This window comes from Apis cerana, linkage group LG8, assembly GCF_029169275.1.
Source record: "Apis cerana isolate GH-2021 linkage group LG8, AcerK_1.0, whole genome shotgun sequence".
NCBI lineage: Eukaryota > Metazoa > Arthropoda > Insecta > Hymenoptera > Apidae > Apis > Apis cerana.
In genome coordinates, this window is record NC_083859.1 from 8117501 (window position 1) to 8142943 (window position 25443).

At 28.3% G+C, this 25443-nt stretch overlaps 2 protein-coding genes and 1 long non-coding RNA gene across 7 annotated transcripts in view; 2 read left to right on the top strand and 1 right to left on the bottom strand.

The window, feature by feature from the left end:
- LOC107993607 (aminoacylase-1) overlaps positions 1 to 2949 on the top strand; it is a 3370-nt gene extending 421 nt beyond the window's left edge. Inside the window, exons 2-5 of the mRNA XM_017050117.3 lie at positions 837 to 1006; positions 1391 to 1894; positions 2198 to 2488; positions 2557 to 2949. Of these exons, the coding sequence (XP_016905606.1) occupies positions 837 to 1006; positions 1391 to 1894; positions 2198 to 2488; positions 2557 to 2700 (1109 nt within the window). The 3' untranslated portion in view covers positions 2701 to 2949. The remainder of the gene's footprint in view (positions 1 to 836; positions 1007 to 1390; positions 1895 to 2197; positions 2489 to 2556) is intronic.
- A 150-nt stretch (positions 2950 to 3099) lies between these two features.
- On the top strand, positions 3100 to 23658 carry LOC107996500 (hybrid signal transduction histidine kinase D). 5 transcript variants are annotated; one of them, XM_062078601.1, is made up of 6 exons: positions 3100 to 4542; positions 9803 to 9964; positions 10214 to 16696; positions 17128 to 17431; positions 17546 to 18391; positions 19059 to 23658. In XM_062078601.1, exons 4-6 carry the CDS (start codon positions 17136 to 17138, stop codon positions 19726 to 19728), a joined length of 1812 nt encoding a protein of 603 aa, XP_061934585.1. In that variant the 5' UTR covers positions 3100 to 4542; positions 9803 to 9964; positions 10214 to 16696; positions 17128 to 17135; the 3' UTR covers positions 19729 to 23658. The 5 variants fall into 5 exon arrangements, with proteins under 5 accessions (XP_061934585.1, XP_061934583.1, XP_016910055.2 ...); XM_062078599.1 differs by having other exon boundaries at positions 9803 to 16696; XM_017054566.3 differs by lacking the exon at positions 10214 to 16696.
- On the bottom strand, positions 21810 to 24243 carry LOC133666590 (uncharacterized). The gene is made up of 2 exons (XR_009830931.1): positions 23175 to 24243; positions 21810 to 23075 (listed from the first exon to the last, which is right to left on the bottom strand). It is a non-coding gene; the product is annotated as an uncharacterized LOC133666590 (long non-coding RNA).
- Between the last annotated feature and the right edge of the window lie 1200 nt (positions 24244 to 25443).

Genomic DNA, 25443 nt, shown 5'->3' on the forward strand with positions numbered 1-25443 from the left:
CGATTATCGTATATAAAAATCGTGCACACATATTGCATACCGGGACGAAATTGTTCATTTCCTTCTTAAGCAAGTCATACATTTTTCATACAATATAGGATCCCTATTTTTACATATTAATCTTAATTGATTAATTCACAATGTTCTACAAAACGTTCTCATACGTTTCTACAAAAGGACAGAGAATCTCTTAGTTAGCTCAACCGATCCAAGTTCGAAGCGTCGGAGACGCTACCCAGCCATTGCATGCCCCACCCTGTATGGAATGTTATTTCTATTTTTATATTTTTTCATTGAGATGACAACATGCATTTTAATCTTCTAAGAAATTATTTTTTCTACTTTGTTGTAGTTCGCAAAAAAAATGGAAATTTAGTAACTTAATCGTTATTTAAGCATGATTCGTGACTGACCTAAATTGTACGTAATTAGTAATTTCTTTTAAACTTTGTTGCTTTATATCGTTTTTTATATCTATTTGAACTAATTGAGTTTACTAATAATAAACAATTATTAAAAAATGATATTTTTGCTATAAATAATTTATTGCATAATATATTAGTATAGTTACATTGTAATGATTGATAGTCTCTAATTTTGTAAGTTTTTTTTATAGAAGATGTTAATCATTGTAAAAAATAAAATTATTTTTTTTATAAAACATTATAAAATTATAAAATATCAGAAAACAAGTTTTGAGAATTTCAAAAATAATGAAATAACTTATATTTGGACTAAAAAAATATAGAAATCTATATTATTAAAAAAAAGAATTATAAAATTATCATAATTAATATATATATTATTAATATTAATTTAAGATTTTTATTTTACAGATGGTTGTGTCGCTTTTCTTGAGAAACAGGCAAAGTCTCTTGATTTACCTATCAAAATATACTATGTTGACCCAAAAAAACCAATTGTGGTTCTCACATGGATAGGCATAGATCCGTCAAAACCAGCTATTTTATTAAATAGTCATATGGATGTTGTACCAGTTTTTGAAGTATATATCATAATTATTCATTATTTATTTATAATTAACTCCTTAGACATGACAAATTTTAAATAGAAAGATTGCAAAATTGATATTAATATAATATTCTGAAAATTGAAAAATTGATATTAATAAATATAAATTATTTATTTTAAATATCTTTAATATAATTCTAAACGATATAAAAAAATATCTTGAAAAGTAAAAATATCAAAAAAATTTTTGAAAAGAAAGTAAAATGATTTTTACTGATAAATGAAGTAATATAAGTTAACATAGCACAGTGATGTCAAATCTGAGGAGTTGAATTAAGGAAAAAATTAATAAATAAAAAAATAAATCTATAATATATATATATATATATATATATAATTAATAAAGAAAAATTTTTAGGATAAATGGACTTATCCTCCTTTTGATGCTCATATGGATGAAAAAGGAAACATATATGCACGTGGTAGTCAGGACATGAAATGTGTTGGAATTCAATATTTGGAAGCAATTCGCCGTATGAAACTTACTGGACAATGTTTTAAAAGAACAATTCATATTTCTTTTGTACCAGATGAAGAAATAGGAGGAGTTCTTGGCATGGAAGATTTTGTACACACAAAAGACTTCCAAGCTTTAAATATTGGTTTTGCATTAGATGAAGGTGTAGCTTCGCCTGAAGAAAGTTTTTTTATGTTTTATGGAGAGAGATCAATTTGGCATGTTGTAATAGAATGTTCAGGCAATCCAGGTCATGGATCTCTTCTAATAGATAATACAGCAGGAGAAAAGATAAGAGTTATAATTGATCGTTTTATGGATTTTAGAGCTAAAGAAAAAGCAAAATTGAAAGATCCAAAAATACAGCTTGGTGATATTACAACTATAAATTTAACATTATTGAAGGTATGTAAACTTTTGAACTTTATTATTTAATTCATGATTATTATATATTATATGATTTTAAACATTTTAATTAAATTATTATATTGAAAAAATATAATTAACTTTATTTAAAAAATTACATGGCTGTTCATAAATAGGAAAATAATATACACTGTAAGTATTTTAATAATAATTAAATATAGTTAGTAGTATCATAATTATTATTTTAAATATTATTACTATTGTAAATTGTAAAAACAGTTTATACCATTTATATATTATAGTATTATATTAACTATTTATATAAAAAATAATTTATTTCAGGGTGGCGTACAACCAAATGTTATACCTCCTTGCTTGACAGCAATTTTCGATTGTCGACTTGATCCTTCTATTGATCATAATGAGTTTGAAGCTATGATTAAAAAATGGTGTGAAGAAGCTGGTTCTGACGTTACATATTCATTTGAACAAAAAAATCCTAAAGTTGAAAATACAAAACTTGATGATTCTAATCCTTTTTGGATTGCTTTTAAAAAAGCTTGTGATGATCTTGCAATACAATTACAAATAGGAATTTTTCCGGGTGGAACTGATAGTCGATATATAAGACAGGTAATAATTTTATATTTTTATAAATTATTTTTAAATACATTTTTTTTAAGAATTGTTTTCTATTTCAGGTTGGAATTCCTGCTATTGGTTTTTCACCCATGAATAAAACTAAAATACTCCTTCATGATCATGATGAATATTTAAATAAAGACATTTTCTTAAAAGGTATTGAAATATATATGAAAATAATAGCAGCAGTAGCAAATGTCTAAGTCAATATATTAAATTTAAAAAATATTTTAATAATATATAAAAATATAGTAAACTAAATAATCTAGTGCAATAATGCATAAAATTTAAAAATGTTACATAAATTTTAAAATTTATAATTGTTATAAAAATATAATTTATATATATGTTATATATATTTATATAAATATATCAAATTACTAAATAATAACTATAAAAGAAAAATGTTCAATATATAAGTGAAAAATTAATATAATCATATGATGGTTCAATGGAATTCATTATTTCAATACATTCTGGTCAGTTCTGGTAGTTAGAAAATAATTGAAAACAAGTTTTTAAGAGAATATCAATGCGAATGATATGTTCTAACAATATGGAAAAGAAAATCTCATCAAGAGGAACAAAACTGATTTGAATCAGGTATTAAAAAGTGTATTTATAGATTTTTCTAATGAGTTTGTATAACTTAATATTTATTATGAAATCTTTTTATAAATCAAGTACAAAATAGTACAAAAAATATAGTACACAAAATATCTTTTCTTTGTAATTGTATATAACATATTTTATAATTGATGATTTCTGTAAAGATGTTAAATTTTTTTTACATAAAATTTACTTAAAAAATTTTTATTATATATATAACAATAATATATATACTTTAATAAAATAATAAGTGATTATTTAAACTATAATATATATATATATATATTATAGTTTAAATAATCATTTATTATTTTATATTAATATATTTTTCCATGTTAAAACTTATAGTAAGAACTGTGTTTACATTAATAATATATTTTTATAAATAATAGAGTAAATATATTATAATAGATTTTATTAATAATAGAGTAATATATAAATATATAAAAAGTCATCTATTAATCTTAATGATATCGAAAATTTTAATTTAATTGAAATTTTATAAAAATATAATCATGTTAATATATTCTATTATTATTTAATTTGAGACAGTAAGTTAAAAATCCATTTTACGGGATAACAATGTTGTATTAAATTTTTTTTCATGTTAAAGTCTATAAATGTGTGTGTATCTATATATATATATATATATATATATATATATATATATATATATATATATATATATTCGTGCTATTATTGCTATTTTTCATTTTTAAGATAACTACCGCCCTCCCCTCTCTATTAGAATGATGGGCTCGTCCGATGTTTTCATCTCTCGTCATAAAAAATTTTCATGCAATCAGTATATGTTATAAAATATTTTATTTTTAAAAAATGACAAAAAATATAAACTTTTTTTTAAGTTACATATAAAATTAAAATATATTGAAATAAACATAATAACAGTAACTGATTTTTCATATATTGTTTGGATTCGGCCATTTTGAAGTGAGGAAGGTAAGGGAGAAGATGTGTAATTGTTGTCATTCATAATATATATACTGCAGTGTCTATCGTTACCATTGATAATTTTATAAATAACTATTTCCAAAAAATAGTTATTTTCAACAAAAATAATAATTCTATATAAAAATAAGAAATAAAATTTCCTTGTACATATCCCTTGGTCGGCCATGTGTATAAGTACATCGTTTAAAATGTCTTCACAACCCATACTGAACAGCCAATAAGGAGAGGGCGGTAAAACCACGTGACCGTTGCTGGCCAATCGTCAGGACGAAATTTGAAATCGTGCGTGGTCTTTGTTCACTATCCTCCCGTCAACGTTACTTCAGTTCCGTAAAGGGGGCCTTGTGTCGGTGTCCGTTTATACATGGTCGCTGCCAAAAATCGCATAATTCTCTTGTAAATATATGTGTGAAAGTGGTGCTTGGCCGCGAGGACGACGTGATTTAAGGATTGTCAAACATACGGTAGGTCTTGTTATGTTTTATCATGTGCCGTTCATACAAGTCTTGTCGAAAAATCATGAAAAAATATTTTGTGTTCTTTGCCGGCCCGCCGAGCCATCATAGTTTTCGAGTGTCAAGGTACAAGGGGGCAGTCATGACGCTTTCAACGCCAATTTTTTTTCTTCTACTTTTCATTGTATAGAGTTTATCATGCTTTACAATATATCTATATTTACATTCGTGTTTAATTATGACGATTAATAGTGTCCGCTTAATTTGCCAATAATTCGATGATTCGAGAATTTTTTTACCTCTGTAACCGGTATTTTTAGGCCATTTAGATACGATAAATTCATGATCGGTCACAAGATTCATACATTTGCCGCGCTCCGTCGATTTTGTAGCGTAGGCGGCCGTGATCATATCACCATGGCAATTATTTATTAAGCGTACAATGCTTCATAAAAATAAACAATCACTTGGCTTGTATGTCAAATCGAACTCAATGAGTGATTCATCATAGACCTAATGGATCTCTATATAACTTTCGGCGGGAAGAGAGTGCATTACCGGGAAACCTTACTGATATAATATGAATTTCCGGTGATGAAAGCTATTGTTTTGCCGCGCAATACACTGTACGCAATGTCATGTTTGCACTTATACTACGTATCATTTTGATTTACTGTTGTATTCATGAATGATATAAAAAAATAATTATGCACAAAAATGATTTTCTAATTTAATAAATTATTTTTATTAAAAAAAAAAATTAATTCAATTACTATTTAAGCAATTTATGATTTCTATATTCATTTCGAATGAAATCTAAATAAATTATTATTGATTTTTAATTGCATATCAAGTCAGGTTAACATACTGTTTATTGTTTTTATCATTATTTATTTATTATATAATATCGTTTTATGTATGAATTTCTGCAAAAATATTACCAAAAATAATTAAACACTAATAAAACAAATTTAATGATAAACAGTTATTGACTTTTTATTAATTAAAATTTATTAATTAAAATAAAATAAATTATTTTTCATAAATGTAACAAGCAATGTACGCTTAAAATAATTAACGAAGCTAACCCAAAGTTTCCCTCGTCTTGACTGCAAGGTAATCAATAACATGGATAGCAATTAAAAATGGTCATTTTCAGTGGAGATTAAGATCTATAAAAAATAAGTTATGAATTTTCAGATAAAGCAAAGATATTTATAATATTATTATAAAAATATATTGTTATATTGTTGTATAAATTATTGTTTTTATAAATATGCATAAAAATAGTTCATAACAGAATTATCAATTTTTCATTGAATCGTCTTCAGAAAAAAAAATTTTTTTGAAAATATTGCAAATAACGAGTAGTAAGGAAGGCCCCTCGAGCACTTTCAAGCCTCACCGCCACGAAAGCTATTGACCGTGGGAACCTTCTGGGAACCCTACCCCTCGCCATATGCCCACCGCAGGAAATATCCTACAGGCTCAACCGAAATTTACCTCTCTATGTTTCATATTCACGAATGATTATTTGTCATTAAGAAACATATATTATCAAATGGTTTTTTGTTTATTTAGTATTTTTTTTTATGTTTTCATAAAAAAATTATTTCTTAACGTTAATTGATGAATTATCATTAATATTTTTTTTTGTTTTTTTAAATTCCTTTTTTTAGTTTTAAACTTTAAAAAAGTATTAGTAATTATTTTATTTTTCAAACAGTAAAAGAAATATTTTTACATATTTTAAATGAGATATGGAAAATAGGAATTGATAAATACGAATTTTTGTTTACAATTATTAAGAATATTGTAATTATATATTTCAATATTTTTTTTTATCTCATTTTTTACTCGTTTGAGATGAACATTTGATTCGATTGTTTAGAAACGAAATGAGTCTTTCATACACGTCATATTAAAAAATGTGAAAAGATAACTATAAAAATAGTTCGTGAACTATGCTTTTACGTGATGTTTATAATCTCGATCCTTTGTTATTATCATGTGAAACACTTGTAATACAATTTTTTAGAACAATGATAACGTGACGGATTTTACGCTTATGTTTACATTGGTTTTTTTTTTTTTTAAGCAATGTTAACATATCAAATTTTACGTTTACGTTTATATTACCTTTGGTAAATATTATGAAAAAACGGTCAAATATTATCAATGTGAAATATTTGCTCATTCGAATATTTTGATTTTCAGCGTCCTTATATCTCTTCTAATTATTATTTAATCGAAATCAAGGATCGATCTTGCGTTTCGGTAGCTATTGGTATTATGACACACAACAACTTGTAGGTCGTGAATGTATAGAGAAATTCATTTTGTCGAATGCAGATTGCGTGCCATTCGACGTAACACGCGAAATTTTTCAGAAAACTAAATCGGTTCTCTTCAGTGAAAGTAAAATAGAAAGTAATTCGATGAAATTAAGCGCTTAAAATTTATATCGATAAATAATTTGTCACATCATTGTATAATTAGTATCATTATTTTCCATTATTATTTTTTAACCTATTTACGTTTTTCAATTCATGTTCAATGTATTTTTAACTGTTTTTAAGATTAAGAAAAGATTAACCGTGACTATAATTGCAACAATAAATATAAGAATAATATTTTTTCGCGCCAATTTACCATTGGTACACGTCCACGTGTACGTGACGTTCCCGCGTTCGATCTGTTTTTCTGTCGATGTGCAAAACGATATGACGTATGTACTACGAAATTGGATTTCCAACCGCGCAGACGTCTATTTCTAACCAATATTCGAACTATTAATAAATCTCTTCGTAATATTATAACGTAGAATAAATGAAAATTACATTATAATCTACTTTATCAATCTCTCGTAGGAAGTCCGGTCAATAATTAAAATCAAATGGACAATTGAAGTAAAAAGTGTATCTAAAAGAAAGACTCGCTTGATGCATTTTCAAACTGTCTTGCAGCAAGCAAGAACCGAGCCATACCACTACTAACTTCATCATTCATTTGTGAGCGTGCACACGCATACGGCGGTAGGGAAAGGGGGGGTGCAGACACGCTCGTAGCTCTCTCGCAAACACTGGTCGACTGGCGGCAGGGATATCAGATCGATACTCGGCGAAAAGCGCGGGTAGGAGAGGAGAGCACACAGCTATACGTATCTCTACGGTTGGTCCATCGCAAGATCCAGACTATGGGCTCTCTCTATGCACTCGGATACGCCCCTCCATTTTAATACCAACCAAATTCACTCTGTTAATCTTGACATTATTTAGAATTGTCGACAAACATTCGCGAAAAATATCCAATATTTGTTTATTTTCACTTTAATTTTTTTTTATTTTAATTTAAGTTGTATATGTAGTTTTTAATAAACAGAGAAAAAATTTCGATTGGTTAGAGAAAATGAAAAAAAAAGTAATTAAATTTTTTTAATTGTTCACTCAACATTTATATTATTACCGATTCTTATAGAAGATAAATTGTTATAATTATATAATGGAATATAATCAATGCAAAAAGTTAAAAAAAAATTGAATAATTTAAATATCTTGAACATAAGTATTAATATTAACCAAACGATGATTTAGTTGTTTAGAAGATATCTTTTTTGCAAATAGATAAGGAAAGCGAAGATTATGTTGCGCAGAAGGAAGCAGTTCATCTTCTCGTCTCGGTGTAAAGTTTTTCGCGTTACTCTCTTTTTACTGGTCTGATTGACCTCGTTGGTTAGTCTCTAGAGTCAAGAGGAAAAAGAAGCCAGCTGTGCTCTCGTTTCTTCTAACTTTATAGCGCGAAAATCGTATCAGGAAACATAGTAGAGGTCAGATCGGTATACACATCTTCGTTCTTTAAAACACTTTCATGTTGTTTCACTCGATATCAAGCATGCATTTGCGTGTATTTATTTCACAGCCTTGAAAATGATGTCACCGGAAACCAATGTTCCTCCTTGCCTGGTGCTATTTGCAGTAATAGTTTATTCGTAATTTGTTTAACGTATATAAAAAATTTTCTTATGAATTATTTTGTAATTTCTTTTCACATTTTTCTCTTTTAATATATAATCTTTAAATAAAACATTTTTATTTAATAATCTTTAAACTATATACTATGAATATTCATATTTGTTATTTTTCAATAAGTTTCATTTAATGATTCATATTTAAGACCCACATATTTATAATTTCCATAATATTGAATTCGAATTAAATTGAATCTCTGAGTAATAAGAAACTTGTCTATGATAATTTTCACAAAATTCCAAATGCTGTTATTCATTTCTTCAAGTAATATTCTCGTCACATTGTTCGTCCATAATCACGAAACGGAATCCTATTGCTCGAGGAAATAGAAAAATTTTAACGGTAATTTCGGAGGCCAAAAATTTCGATACTTAATTTAGAGTGTTTTTGTAGGTTGTTTTATACCTGACAAGCTAGACCCAAACAATCTTTCATTATATTTTTTCACTATGTATCCTTTCATTGTAAAATATTCCAAATCTAGACCCAAACAATCTTTCATTATATTTTTTCACTATGTATCCTTTCATTGTAAAATATTCCAAATCTAGACCCAAACAATCTTTCATTATATTTTTTCACTATGTATCCTTTCATTGTAAAATATTCCAAATCGAAAAATATATATATTTCGGTTATATATGTGACCGAAAACCATTATTGGAGCTATGTATAATACTTGTTCACGCATTAAGCAGTTTATATGGCCTTGTTTAAATTTTTTATATCTTATATAACGAATAGAGAGCTCGAAGAAAAGAGCATCACTTTCTCAAGCGTTTTATTAAGCATCTTAGCAATCGACGAATTTCAAGATCACTAGAAAGAAATACTTACGGATTATTTAATTAACGACCTTTATACCTCGATATCTTATTTTTTAAAATTATCTAAAGACATCAATAAGCACACGAATTAAAAACTTTTCCTTGAAAAGATCGTCGCGTTGATTGATGGAAAGATCATTAAAAAAAAGACGAAATTACTTGGTTGAAACAATGCGATTCGTTGATGAATCCTTTCCCCATTCCAACGTCGATATTTGCTTATTGGTCAAAGAATATTAATAATCTGCTAGCTATTCCATATTATTTTGATGTCGCGATAAAATCTCTCATACAAATATTGCTCCATAAACGAAGCTTCGGATAGTAATAGCTGAGCTCGAAGCATTTTTAAATCATTTTTGTATCCTTTTAAACTCATTTTTTCGAAACTTATTCGAATAATAATTCCATCAGGGTCATCGTTGCACAGACGCATATGAGAAGGGGAGAGAAATTGCGTGACCTATTTGCATACAACGGCGGAGAGGAGAGAAAAAAATGTAACGTCGTCGAGACTCGGGGAGTCCAGGTCATGAACATTATCGGCGGAAGTGTGGCCCGTTGAGGAAGTAGCCGGTAAGCACCGCGGCCATGGGAAAAGATCCGACCCGTGAGATGTCTTGCGTTTTCACGGCCGTGAAACTGACGTTCGACGTGTACAAGCTTTATTCCTTGCAATATGCGTTAAAAGATCGAGGTCTCGTTTCGTGGAACGTTTTCAAGTACCAATGTTCCCCATTTACACCGTTTTCAATAATTAGAAGAAAAATTCTTTTTCACGCTTGCACATAATATCAAATTTCTTTCTCTCAAACTGATTTTAAGTTCATCGATGAGAAGATTACATCGCATTACGAGTGAGGAGATGTAAAGGAAAAAATTAATAAAGAATAGAGAGAAAGGATGGGGTATCGAAGCATGAGAAAGCCCGAGGAATTGAACCAGTGCTAAAAATTCGTAGCTACCTGCCAGGAAAGACTTCCGCCGTCCGACACGCTTCGACTCTTTTCTTGCCTGTCTGTAATGGTAGTTTCGAGAACAAAGGGATAGCCAGCCTTTACACCTGTACCTCTGCAAATACCACAAAAATCAGCTCGCGGATTTTTTAATCCTTTTTGGCGAATTGTATTTCTTCGTCTAGAAAAAATACATTTGTTTTCGAGAACACGCTGATTCAGAATTCTTATTATTATTGATCCATTTTAACGTTTAAAGATAGTGATTTTTTCGGTATTCGGTTTGAAAAATTGTTTGGGAAAGGCACGTGTTTCAAAATTTCATATCAATAATTCGAAAAGACTTTGAGATTCTTCGTTTGACCAACTTTCTAATATATTTTTTCTTCTCGATCTTTACTACTTTGTCTTGTAATTTATGTGCGTGTGTATATATACATATACATATATATATATATTTTTATCATAAATTAATAATTTTTTTTTTGATCATTTTCATCATCGAGAACAAAGTTTAAAGTTGGCAAAGATTAGGATGAATGGAAAAGTTGAAGGTCGAATTTTCGCTAACAGCAAGGGGAGAAAGCTCGATGAGAAGGGCGCGAGAGCGTGTGCAAGAAAATACAGCTGCAGAGTTCGACGACACGTAATGAAATTGACTGTTCTCGGCAGCTGGCTGCCGTTGTGAAGTAATACCAGGCAAGAATAAAAACATGCCGAACTGTATTTGGCATTGTAAATTTATAGATGATGTTAATACACGTCTTTTCGCTCGAACAAACTTGTTGACGGAGAGAGGAACGATATCTTTGAACACGAATGTACTACTTAATATAGAATAGACAAAATATGAATTAAAATATAATAATAAAAGATACGATTAATAAAATCTGTTGACTCGTGATACATATAAAATAATGAAAGAATATTATAAAAGAGATGGGCGAAGAAGATCAGAATCGAATAATAAAATGATTTATGTATTATAGATTATTTGATTTTTATCGTCGCATTGTAAAACTTTATATTTCATAAATTAATAATCACGCTATCCTCCCATTGACCGATCGTAAAATATGTCCGCAAATATAATATAAAATATCCATCGAAAAATATACAGTTTGTCTTAGTTTAAATTTATTTGTAATTTGATGTTACGTAAAATGGAAAAAAATTTGTAAAAGAATTGTTGTAAAAAAAAAAGAAGAAGAAAAATTATTAATTCAAAGTTTTGGAAATTTCTGTGCGTGTAATATAATTAATATATTGTATTATATATATTATCGGTTTGTCACATCAGACTGAAAACTCGTACATCGTTGTTATCGAACTGGTCGACAAAAGTTCATTTATTAGACGAACACGATTCACATTCGACTCACTTCATAAGCCCTCTTCTGCACGATTCAAACCGGTTCTCGAGAAGCGATCACAAAGAATCCCGCCGTTTTACGTGCACGCAAGCCTACACCGTCAATTGGCCGACTTTGCCTCCTCTCGATATTTATAAAAATTATTTTCCACTTTAATCCGTCCTATTCGCGTTCAACATTTCGTTAAAAATCATTTTTCGCCGGCGTTCTTTCAATATTATTAGAAAAATTTCCGTGCGTTATTTTGAAATATTTTTTAATACTTTGATACAATTTATTTGTTACATTTTATCGTGATAAACGTTTCGCGGAATATTTATGATATTCTTACGATTAAACAGCGTAGTTATGGCCGCTTTCTGCGATAAGAAATATGTATCTCGTCGACGGCACGTTTACATCTTAAGGTCAATATTTGCTCAACCAGTTTCTTATATTCACTAACAGGAAACTGTTTTTGGAGAAATCCTTTTCGGAAAGATATCTTTCTCTCTTCTCCACCTGTATGGTTAGACATTGACTTCTTTTTACCGATACTGGTTTCAGTTCCAAAAGAAGTTCATCAAACTCGTCCGACTAGTCGAATTCAAACAATACCACACACCTTTTTTTCCTCTACTTATTCGACAATTTATTTATGAACATCGGAGTCCGGTTTCTTATATTGATGTTTTTTTGCAGATATCAAAAGGAGTCGAATCAAGTATAAAACTAGGCTTCGTAATTCACTGAGTTTTCCAGAGGGAGAAATACCAGATCTTCCCCTCGATCCATCGGATCGTCTTCCTGCTGCTCCCACCACTCCCTCGAGTTTATCAATTGCATCGTCTTGCCACAGACATTTCGTCAGGTGTGTTCCAGGCAACACATAGCTGCGCCTGTGTACACGCACACACAGTTACGAAAGCCTGGTGAAAGGGAAATCTCGTCGATTGTTGTAACGCGGAGGAGTTATCGTGCTCGAGTTGAGTTTTATAGCGTTGTTACGTCGTTCCAACGTCGCCGCCGCTCTTTTAACCCTTTAACCACCAACGCTGCACATTTACACCCTACCGGGACTATTATCTTCCTTCTGAACGTGCAAATATATGCACCCTGCTACTTTAATTAAGAGAAGATTACCCGATGTACATGGAAAAATATGTCTCTGACTTAATATCCTCCGTTTTCCTCTTTTCAAACATTTGTAATTTAATAGTTGCTTTGATTTCAGATTAATTTATTGCGATTAAGAAAAATGTGTGTAACACCGAGAAAACCTTGTTGATCTTGACTATTGGAAAATGGATACTCAGAAGCATTTATTTTATTGCCAAGTAGACGATGCGTAATAGTCCTCATTACCTTTGCGGAAGGTTGGATCATAATCATTTTTAGAAAGTTTCCTCTTTCAAGTTACGTTCATGTTCATTTACGAAAGGATTGCAGGAAATGTTCAAGAGTATAAAACTCGAATAATTTTAGAGAAGTTGTTAGATGATCTTCTAAATCGACCGTGATAAGTTAACTCTTCAAAGAAAAATCTTGTGGATCGTTTGACTAGAAAGAAATAGAGGTAGATATATAGAAGGAACCCTTTATGACCTGCGAAGGATTTCAGGTTGAATAGCTCCAGGGTCTTAGGATCGTCTATCGCTGGAGGACCCTTCTCGGAACTTGAGCTTTAAGAGGCAACGAGGGAGAAAGATTATCCTGTTGCACGAACAAGATACAATTTTCGAGGACCCTTCTTTTACCACAAATGGCCACGCATAAAATTATAATACACTATTCTGCAGATTTAGTCTTAATCAATGTGCCATCCTAGGGATTTTTTGGAAATCCCATTTTAGACATTCAAAAAATAATTATAAAATTCCCCGCTCTTAATTTTGTTTTATCTTCTTTATCGGTATAATAGTAAACGTATATGTCTAAAAGAATATATAGGTTGTAAATTCAATCTGGCGAAAAGTTAAAAATATTTCGAATATGCAGAATAACATAAAAAATGTTATCGTGGCATCATTTGTTCCGCTATATAATATGATAATTTATATCCACGTTATATCTCTGCACACACTAGTATATTTATTTCTTAAAACATATGGTGATTAATCGTCGAATTCTTTCTGTTGTTCAACTGTTAGTGGAACGATTATTTGATACTTGATGTTATTATTACGCAAGCAAGCATTTTTTTTCAAGATTGTATTTCCATTATATCTTTCTTTTTGCCAGAGACATTGAAGAGTGACCAAGATTATATTTATTAACGATTAAGACTCGAGATATTTACCATTAATTTAATATATCCATGCTCCATCTCCAATCAAATTTGTTTTTAATTATTTTTTCTTCTGTGAAACGTCATCGATTATTTGATGATAAAAATTTAAAGGTGAGAAGGATATTTGAGAGGAATCAATCTTTTTATCCTTATGACCTCGATGCACAATCTTGGGTCCTTGACCGTTTTAATCTCGTCGCTTTTGAAGTCTGTTATGCCTAAAATGTTCGATGCACTCGACATGTGGCGCCCATCGCGTCTGATTGCGTCAAACGTGTCTGCCTCGTTTTTCTTTCTGCCTCTTTCATGATTTCTCCTCTTTTCCCCCTCCCTCTCTTTCTCTCTTTCTCAGGAATTTCCATTCAGAAATTAATTTATCTTTGACGCGTTAAAAATGACAACGATTTGAAAGATTATCGTGTGTAATGCGTATCCCTCGATAAGATATCTTGTATAATTAAGTAAAATTAACATTTTTCATTTGCATTTACAAAAGAATTCATTTTGTAGCTATATTTTTACGCTAATTTTCAAGAAGAGTTTTGAATGGACGTGAAAACGTTTCAATCTCAAAGAGATATAAACGGTGTAATAAATCTGTTCGGTCAGAATTTCAACTAAAATTTTTTTCCTCGAAATAATTCTCATTCAGAGAGATTAACTTATCGTTTTATAAATGCTGCCGTTTGTTGCTCTCGACAGGTCGATGACCTATGTCTGACGTTGCTCATCTTCTTTTCCCATTTCCCAGCTCCATTTTCTCATCGACCATTCTAGCTTCAGAACCGCGAGATATGTGGAAATTTTGTTAGCAGACCGCGAACATTTCAGCACATATATATATATATATATGTAATACCTCACGGCTGAAATTCTTTCACTGCAGTCATTGCAAAATTTTAGTTTAACGTTTTTTTTCGGATTGATCTTTTTCTTCAAGTATTTTTTCATATTTATAGCAATAGCATTTTTATTTGACTAGTAATGTATACTGTGTATAAACTAGAAATGCTTCGAATACGCATATAAATTAATCCGATTCTTCGACAAGAAAATAATAAAATGATAAAAATAACAATTCGTTTTTAGTTCAAGGAATTTCTCAAATATCGTATACACAATTATTTAAGATATTTATATAATAATTTTAGATTTTATGGAATTCTAAACATTTCAATGTAAACGTTCATAATACGTTTATAAATGGATCGCAGTATTTACACCAACTTTTCATGCATTCGATTTCTTCGCTTATGAGAAAGTAATATTCTAATTGTAATTTTTCTTTCTGGACGAATATTTCGATTTTTGTATATTTATTCCATACACGCGCAGAAATTATTAATAGGAAAATGGCGTGGGTGTTGGTTTAGAAGCTTCTTTAACCCGCGAGCCGCGGCGTATATAAGTATATCGAGCAAAGTTCCATTACACTTCCACGTCTAAGAATATCGTTCAGTCACGTAGACTTGAATGTCTCGTGCGCGTAAAGGCCACTCTACGATGGGAGTTACATCGAGCAGGGTCAGTTCTCTGTTTGTTTTTCTTTTCATTTCTTTTCTTTTCCTCACGGCCGATAACTCAACCGCCCAGCTCTTTCACTTTGTACAGAAAGCATTTTTAAAACGGCATTTCGATTCGACCAATAGGGCAATAACAATTTTCAAATTTAATAATTTAATTTTTCCTTCAGATTTAAGAGATCCCCCTCGGTTTCGTGGTACGATTTCATTACTTTGCTCGCAAGAAACTGTATAGTTCGTTAATATCATTGATGATAATTTGGTCACTTTAACAGTAGATTGAAGAATTTTGTATTTTACAACTCGTGAACTCGAGTTAAATACTTAGTTTGTTCGTTAAGCCACGTTCGAGCTTTGTTTCTTGTGCTCGTCGAGGCAACAGAGAGATTGAAAAGAAACGTGCAATAGAAGAGGATGAAAGTTCTCGGTAAAGAAATATTAAATACACGGGAAGAAAAAGAAAATGAAGATATCGATAATAATACAAAATTGTACAAACATTAATAACGTGATACAGAGAAATCATAGTTTAGAAAAATTAGTCTAAAATTAGAGATGATGTAACAAAAGTAAAAAAAAAAAAATAAATAATTGATCAGAGGAAGGTTAGGATTCTGACAAATAAAAAAACACGATGATAAAATGAAAAAGAGAAATGTGAACGAAGAAGGATCAAATATTACAACGAACCGGGTCCTTCGAGCTTGAACTAGATAGAGATAGAACGAGTTAATTGAGGAGGATAGAGAATTGAGAGAAACAGAGAAAGAATGAACGAGAATCGTGGGGGGAGAGAGAGAGAGAGAGAGAACTCGACGGCGCGGAACGAAGCTAACAAAGAGGGGTTGATTGTGAGTGGAATAGTTAAATGAGCAAGAGTGGGGCTAGGTGAAGAGAGCAGTGGGCACAGGGGACATATACTACGAGTCCACGCGTTCTATAGTAAATCGACTATAGTACTATGAGTCAGTCACACCCACAAGCCGGTTGTGGGTTCAAGATCCTCGTTGCACGCTCGTACACACTGTGTACACCATAGCACACAAACGCACACGCGAGGTCACGCGGGTACGGACACGGTCGAGAATCTATTGGCCTTGCTACAAGAGATCGTGAGGATGATCCTTAGATCTGATAAAATCATCGAAATTTATTTATTCGCTTCTTTTATGAAAATATTATCGACGGTATGTTAGATTTATTTTCATAGAAAAATAAAGATGAATGTACCTCTTGATTTTGTATTATTGATGAGCAACAATAGTAAAGTTGTTTCATTGATAGTATCGAAGAATAAATGTCGATGAACTTTTCATATGTATGAAAATATAATATGTGTTTCTATGGAAAGAAATATAATTTTATTTTATTTTTTTTTTTTTCTTAATATTAACGATAAGACTCGATGGAATTAAGACGGACATTCATCAAAATCAAAATGAAATCGATATTTGGACGTAAAGCAATTTTTATGATCAGTAAACGATTAGCTCTTTTTTTCTCTTCTCAAACAAAATAGAAGAAATATAAAACTGCAAATGATATTTAACCATAATTTATTTTTAAGAGATATTATTAATAGAACAATTATAAAAATTAGTATTTTTTTATATTTTAGTCAGGTGAATGTTGGATACGGAGAGCAGACACGGTACTGAGCTGGTTCAGGGACCGACGCGGGACCCTTGGCTCACGATGGATTACTATCTCGGTACAGATAGTTTATCGTTGCAAGAGATGCTCGATGTCGATATCAAATGCGAAATCGAGGGTGTTATCGGCGGGCACACGGAGTTGGGCTTTAATTTCACCGACATGTCCGCTCTAGAAATGGACGATGATCCTATTGGATGTCAAAATGATCTTAGTGGATGGTTTGGATCCACCAGTTTACTTAATGGAAACAGCAATAGCTCGAACAGGTGTTTAATTTTATATTATACAAGTCAAAATATAATATAACGTAATATGTTTCTTTCAGAAAAAAAAAAAGAAAAACAATTTTTCTAAAAGCTGATATGACTTCTTAATTTCAGTAATTTCAATCTTGACCTTAGTGGAAGCGATGCGGCCTCCATTATGGTAAATCCTAACTCGGTGATGCCGCACATGGCACTTCGAAGTCCTACTCCAAATAATAACAGACGACACTTTTCATTTTCACCGAAAAAAGATATAAAAGAAAAAATTGATATCGAAGAAGAGATAGAGAATGAAGGCAGTAATTATACAGAGAACGAGAATGAAAATGAGAACGAAAATGAGAATGAAAATGAGAATGAAAATGAAAATGAAAATGAGAATGAGAATGAGAATGAAAATGAGAATGAGAATGAGAATGAGAACGAAAATGAGAATGAAATCGAAAATGAAAATGAAAACGAAAATGAAAACGAAAATGAAAATGAACAAGAAAACGAAATCGAAAATGATACCGAGACAGAACAATATGAAAACGATATGACAGAAACCGAAGAAGATTCCGAGGATGAGCAAGAAGTTTCCAAGTCGGTGACACCGTCCAAATCGAAAACGATCTCAATATCAGCTACTAAAATGACATCCCCACAATATACGAAGGCACAGACTACCCCGAAAATAAACGGTATGTCTGGTATTAGAATTCAGAACTTCAAAGTATTACAGAGTTCCAACCAGATGCCGCAACATGTGCGGAAGCAGATCTACAATAACAACGTACACATCAATCCAGGATCTACTACTATCAGTACAGTGAAAAGAGAGAAAGAATTTGATCTATCAGACTATGATGACAAACCCTATCCTAAACCGGCTTACTCTTATTCTTGTCTGATTGCAATGGCGTTAAAAAATAGTCAGACAGGCTCTCTACCGGTCTCGGAAATTTACAATTTTATGTGGTAAGTTAAAATTGGAACATAATATTTAAAATTGAATATTTTTTTTATAAAAAATGAAAACAGATTCGAGATTGTAAATATAAATTACTTATGTTATTTATTAAAAGAAATAATATAAAATATAAATTTTACTCAATAAAATAAATTGATTTTTTTCGGCGGAAAGAGATTTATAAAAAAAGAAGGAGACTGGTTTGATAAAATTTTTTTTTGTAAAATACAATAGAATAGATTTTTATGTAACAAACGATGTGTCGCCAGCCGCTTATTTTCGACCATTTGGCCGGAAGGATAAGGGCTGGTTGAAACCCCTCTGGTGCTTAACCCACGAGGGGAAAAAGAATTGTCCTCCCTTCTTTATTCCCAGGTTACATAAGGGGGAAGCTGCCATTTTGTATGGGGCCCCTGGAGCACCAGGTGCGTGCTAGGGTACAGTCCCCATAGAAAATGTAAATTTTGTTCCTTGTTTAGCAAGTTTTTATTCTTCCTTCTTTTAATTCGTATATTATATTATTGCTATAATAATATTTTTGATGTTAACAATTTTTTTCAAATATTTATTCTATTTCTAATATTAATAATAAAATATAATAATAAAATCATTTAAAAATATTTTTTAAAAAATTATAAAATTATTTATAATAATTTAATCTATATTTTATTTTAGCGAGCATTTTCCATATTTCAAGACTGCACCAAATGGTTGGAAAAATTCAGTTAGACACAATTTATCATTAAATAAGTGCTTTGAAAAAATCGAAAAGCCTGCTGGAAATGGAAATCAGAGAAAAGGATGCTTATGGGCTATTAATCCAGCAAAAGTAGCAAAGATGGATGAAGAAGTACAAAAATGGTCCAGAAAGGATCCTTTAGCTATCAAAAAAGCAATGATATATCCAGACCATTTGGAATTGCTTGAAAGAGGTGAAATGAAATATGCAGGCAGTGGTGATGTATCTGAAGAAACAGAAAGTTCAGGTGATGAAGCAGTTGAAGAAAGCACAACGTATGAAGAATCTATTCACGGTCACATAACTGCGAATTCAGTGACAGATAGTTATGATGAGAGCAGTCAGGATTGTGATATAGACATTCATGAGCATTTATATGATGAGATAGATATTGGGGACAATAAAGAAGCATTACACATGCATTTAAACATTTCAAAACAAGAACCATTTGAATACGAGCTTAATTCCGGTACGAAAAGACAAAAAACGTTAACCGGTGCAATACAAGGAAATTACGTGTACCAACCTGTGACTACTTCACGAAGAAAAACACCTCTTCTTGTACGAGCTGGTGCAGGAAACAGCTCATTTCTTAAAATCGATTAAGTTTAGATTTATCATCTAATTATAAATTACCAATTTTATACGTATCTATAGCTATAGATAAATCGACAAATATAACGCTTCAGAGAGAAAATATTTGACATACAAAAAATCCTCTATTTAACTTATTTTATTTTTGTATAATTTTTCCTAAGATTTCCATTAATAACCCTGATATTCTATTTTATATAAATGTTTTTATTTATTTATAAAATAAGTTTATAAATAAGTGAAAACAGATTTTCAATAGAATATTAGGGTTAAATAATTATAGGGTTAAATGACTTTTGTATTATAATAATGATTATTAAGGGAATTGTCGAGAAGTCTTATGATCTAAAGAATTTATTTTATAAGTCACATCTTTTTCTATTTTTCTACTAATGCTCGATTGCTATTATGTAACGATCATGATCATAATTTTTACATTAAAAATCTTCACTTCTAAATAATTCCCTGGATTGATAATACATAAGTCCTTTAAAAATAATACTTTCTATATATTCATTTATATATTATTTCGTTTTTCTTATTTCAACTAATTTAATAATATTTAATGTCTAAAATTGATCAGTGTTTCGAAACAAAGAAATATTTTTAAAAAATTATTTCAAATATTTTCTACTGATAGCGATCGATGACAATTACATTCATCACAATTGTAGAATTTGATGATTCGTAGTATATAATATTTTTTTTTTTTTGTTAATATGCGAAGTAGATACAAATATGTATGATTTTTCGAACAATTTTAATAATATGTATAATTGATTTGTGAGTAAATACAAGTAAGCAAATAGAGAGAAAGGAAGAGAAAAAAGAAAGAAAAAATAAGGCGTTAGATAACAGTATAGATCGATAAGTATTTTGGTCAGCAAGTGGCCAGACTGATGTATTATACTTTTTTATACATTGCTGGACTAAGTAATAATTGTAAATTTTTATGCAATTGTATACCTGACAAATATGAAGTTACTTAGATTCGCATAACCAGGTAGAGTACAAAGATGAGACAGCTATAGGAGGATTTGGATTTGTAAAATTTTGTAGCATATGTAGAAACAGTTGGAAATCGTATACCTGATTCAGTATCTTAAGTTCTCGACAAAATATCGTGTTTTTTCTTTCATCTTATTCATTGCTTCTATATATATATATATATATATATATATATATATGTATATATATATATATTTTTTTTTTTTTAATCTAAGTTTAGTATTGAAACGTTCCTTGATATTCAGTTTTAGGCCAGTGGAACTAGGTAACTTTCACGTCGAACGTGTAATTATTTTTTTAAGCAATGACTATATATATATTTTTTAGTCATTCAAGAATAGAAAGGGAAATATCTTACTTAATTGTGCTCGTTTCTTTTTTTCTCTGTAAAATTTAATATACAAAATATATTTCTATCATTCATTGTTTTAAGTATTGCGCGCAAGTCACTAAATTTTGATATTATATGATTATAAAAAAACACACCAGAGAAAATATAAAAAATGAAATATAAATTATATTTAAAACATAATATTTCATATACATAGATACATTAAAAAATTAGTAAAATATATTAAAATAATTTAGGTTTGTAAATTAGCATTAATTAGATAATATTATCATGTGTGTTTCATTTGATGTATTCTTTGAATTTTAATATATCTTTGAACTAATATCCAATTAAATGATATTAGTAACTGATTTATAAAATTTACGTTTATCTCAGGTGTGTTTTATAAATACAGAAATTTGTTTTTACATTTTTATGAATTTATAAAAAAAATGATATAAACGTATAACAAATTAAAAAATTTTATTTATATAAGTCTTAAATGTTTCAAGTAGATTCGATCGAAACCTGTAAATAATGACGAATATCGTCTTTTTACAAACTAGTTTTACACAAATGGCTTCGTCTCGCGAAGATATTGTAAGATGTTACTTTAAGGTGTACAAAAGCTTTATTTTTTTTCTGCAAAAAAAAAAGAAAATAAAAGAGAAAAAAGAGAAAAAATGATAAGAATTCGATACATGGGACCAATCGTATTAGAATCTATCTAAACTTATATTTAACTTGTATGTACTTTTTTTTGTTAATTGTAAAGAATTTACTTCATGAACATATTTTTGTACAGTTACTGTAAATATTTTTCTTTTTATTTGTAACAAATAATTATTGAATGGATTTCGATCGAGCTACATGATTTATAACAGCATGAATTTCCTTAAAGAGAAAAAAACATAATAGAAAATAGATTTCTAAGTTTTTAACAAGAAAATGAACATTTTGTAAAAATTAATATTAGAATATTTAATATAAATTCATCATTTCATTTCTTCAATATTTTTAAGTCAATATAGACTTAATACTTTAAGTCAATATAGAATTATTTCGTTATTTTAGTTAATCATTTAACTAATTAAAGTTAAATGATCTAATTTAATACACAATCTGATCTCGACAGACGGGTAAATATTACTCTTAAAAAAGAAAAATCTTATGTTAAACATTATTTTTTGGCTCATGTACACCTTGAAGAATGCCATAATAACAATGGATGTATTTTTTTAATGCATTTTCAGCGGTAGGTGCTGTGAGAATCGAATGATATATAAATAAAAACATCTATAAGTCAGTTTTTTAGACTCTTTGTAATTAAACTTTGTACACGCGCATATAAATAATATAATCTTCTTGAACTAATCCGCATTTAAAAAACTTAGTATTATTGCAAAAGTATTCTCATTGATTGTAAGAAATAGTATATGTTCGAACTTTATATAATGGAATTGTTCAACATTTTTTTAAATTGAATAGAAATTATTTTATCATCGAATTTTTAATAGAAAAATTTTTAATGATGGTAAAATCAATAATTTAAGTTTTTTATATGAGGAAATTAAAAATAAAAATTGTAAATTTTTATTTTTTTCTTAAACTTTAATCAAACTTCAGTTGAAATGTAAAATCTTTATAATACAAATAAAAATACATTGTAATATGATATAAATTAATATTTGTAGTATAAAAATTGTGCTTGCGCGTTTTTGGTTGTGAAAAATAATTTTCTTTAAAATTTATATTGTATTATTCTTTTTGCGATCAGTGAGAAATATAAAAAATCCAAAATATCACTGCCAATTAGTGGTTAAAGTATTACAAAATCTTAACCACTGTTTTAACGATCTCTTTGCACAATTGATAATATATATATTTATATATATATTTATATATACATATATGATAAATTAGAGATCTGATTGATCAAGTTTTTTTTTACATAACTTAGAAAGTATTATGATTCACCAGCTGAGTAGCAAATTTATAAAAATAATAAAATATTTTACCCCTAAAATGAATTTTTAAAAAAATTAATTATTTCTAACAGCTGGAGGATAATAATGAAATTTTTAAATTAAAAAATGAAACGAACACTGTACATACATACATACAAATAATATATCCATTGTGATGAATATAATGATCCTATTATTAAAAAATTATTTGTGCAGAATCTGCATTCCATTTGAAAAGATTTCTAATCCTTTATTTTTCATAAAAAGTAATATAAAATATATAAAAGCATTTTAAAGTTATTAAAAATTACAATGACCATTCTCTTAATTTATAAAATTTCTTCCATTTTTCTATATAATGAAACAAAATAATTAAACAACATAATAGTATTTTTTAATTTTAAAAGTTATTTATGAATAAAGAATTAAATTCTAGTGAATGATTATATTTATAATCCATAAAAAAATTAACTAAGGAAACATATGTTAAGAAAGTAGTTTAGCTTTTGTACCTGTTTGTAATATTTCTATACGATATTATTAGTACATGTAACACTCATGTAGATGCAGAGTAATTTGTAACAATAATGTATATGTGCAATGAGAAGATTCAATAATAACATGTTAAGAAATGCATTTTATAGTTTATAGTATATTTTACAAATAATAGTATACTTACAAATAATTATCCTTTTTTTTTACGTTTTCCTAAATAATATAATATTGAAATTGAAGTTAAATTGAATAATTGAAATAAACTCCCTGTAATAATAATTTTATCTTATTCTAAAGATTATTCTAAAGATTTTTCTTTCTCTAAAGATCTAATGTTAAATTTTTTATATTATTACTATATTTGAAATAAAATTGTTTATTCTTATATTATATTAATATTAATATTCATTTTAAATACTTTTATACTAACTTATTATATTTATTTTTATTATTATTTTTTTTATGGATGCCTTAATCATAAAATATCCAAAAATATTTCAAAATTATATAACATAAGAAATATTTTATATATATATATTTATTTTTGTAAAATAAATATTCAATATTAATATTTAAATTATTATTTTCTATTTCTACAAAGTTTATTATAATATTGATATATATTATATCTTCCACTTGATTTTCTAACGAATGCAGATGTTAATACAAATAAGATATACGATTTATATATTTTTGATTATGAGTATAATTTAAAATATGTTTATATTATGTATTTATTTGTAAATATATTTTATCATTATGGATGGAAAAGAATTTGTTATATCAGTGTTTTATCTACAAATGATAAGTTCTTCTTATACATGGATTAATATAAATTTATTATATTTTTATAAAATTTTAAAACATAATGTAAATATGATATAAAAATCATTTTTCATGCCATTAGCAAAGATTGTCTATCAATCATTATATTTTATTATTGTAATAAATTATTATATATAAATAAATATTATATCATAGATTAGATACAGAAAAGATCTAATATTTGATATATTTTTTTTGAGAGAGAACATTAAAATGTTATTATAAATGAAACTAGATTGATAAAGATAGCAAATAGAAGCAAAATAAGAATTAGACTCTTAGCGTCATCTTTTAAGGAAAAAAACATTGTTCTAAAAATACTCAAGAGATGGTACTGATTTTCAATTACGTTATCTTATTTTTAAAGAGATATTTATGATATTCAAAAGATGGCGTTAACCATCAATTCTTATTTTATGTTTATTCTTTTTTATTTACTATATTTTATTAATATAATTTATATTTTATTTGATACTGTAAAGATGGCGCTGATTCTTCAATTTTTAGCTTATATCTTTCTTCTTTTCGCATTATTCTAGTCTATATACTTGTAGTATATAGACTAGTATATACTATATACTTGTTGTAGGTTTGTGATATTGTAGTATTGTGATATTCTACTTTTTTATCTATTTTTTATCTATATTTACCTTTTTTCTATCATTTTTTTTCATTATTATCTTTATCGATAACACAAACATTTTTTTATAATTTTTGTAATTCTAGAAAATTTAAAAATTTAAAAAAAAAATGAACCAGTTATATATAATACCAATCATATATATTATTCATTTATAATAATATTAAAAAAATATTTCAAATATATATATATATATAATAATTAAATGATTTCGAAAGTAATAATCTAAATAATTTAAATTTTTTATTATAAGAAATATAAGTTTATTTCAAAAAAATTACTTCTTTTTTGCACTAATTGAAATAATTCATTATTTTCAATAAAAAATCTAATTTATCAATGGTTTAGTAATTTTTTGGAGAATAGCAATCACAAAACTTCTTTTATGTGATTTATATTTTTTTCAATGAAAATATAATTATTAATCACTATTAGTATTTAAATATATTTTAATTATAATC

Coding starts and splice junctions, on each gene's coding strand:
- LOC107996500 (XM_062078599.1), top strand. CDS start 17,136: ATGTTGGATACGGAGAGCAGACACGGTACTGAGCTGGTTCAGGGACCG. Junction 17,432..17,545: donor AACAGCAATAGCTCGAACAG/GTGTTTAATTTT, acceptor TCTTAATTTCAG/TAATTTCAATCTTGACCTTA. Junction 18,392..19,058: donor GAAATTTACAATTTTATGTG/GTAAGTTAAAAT, acceptor ATTTTATTTTAG/CGAGCATTTTCCATATTTCA.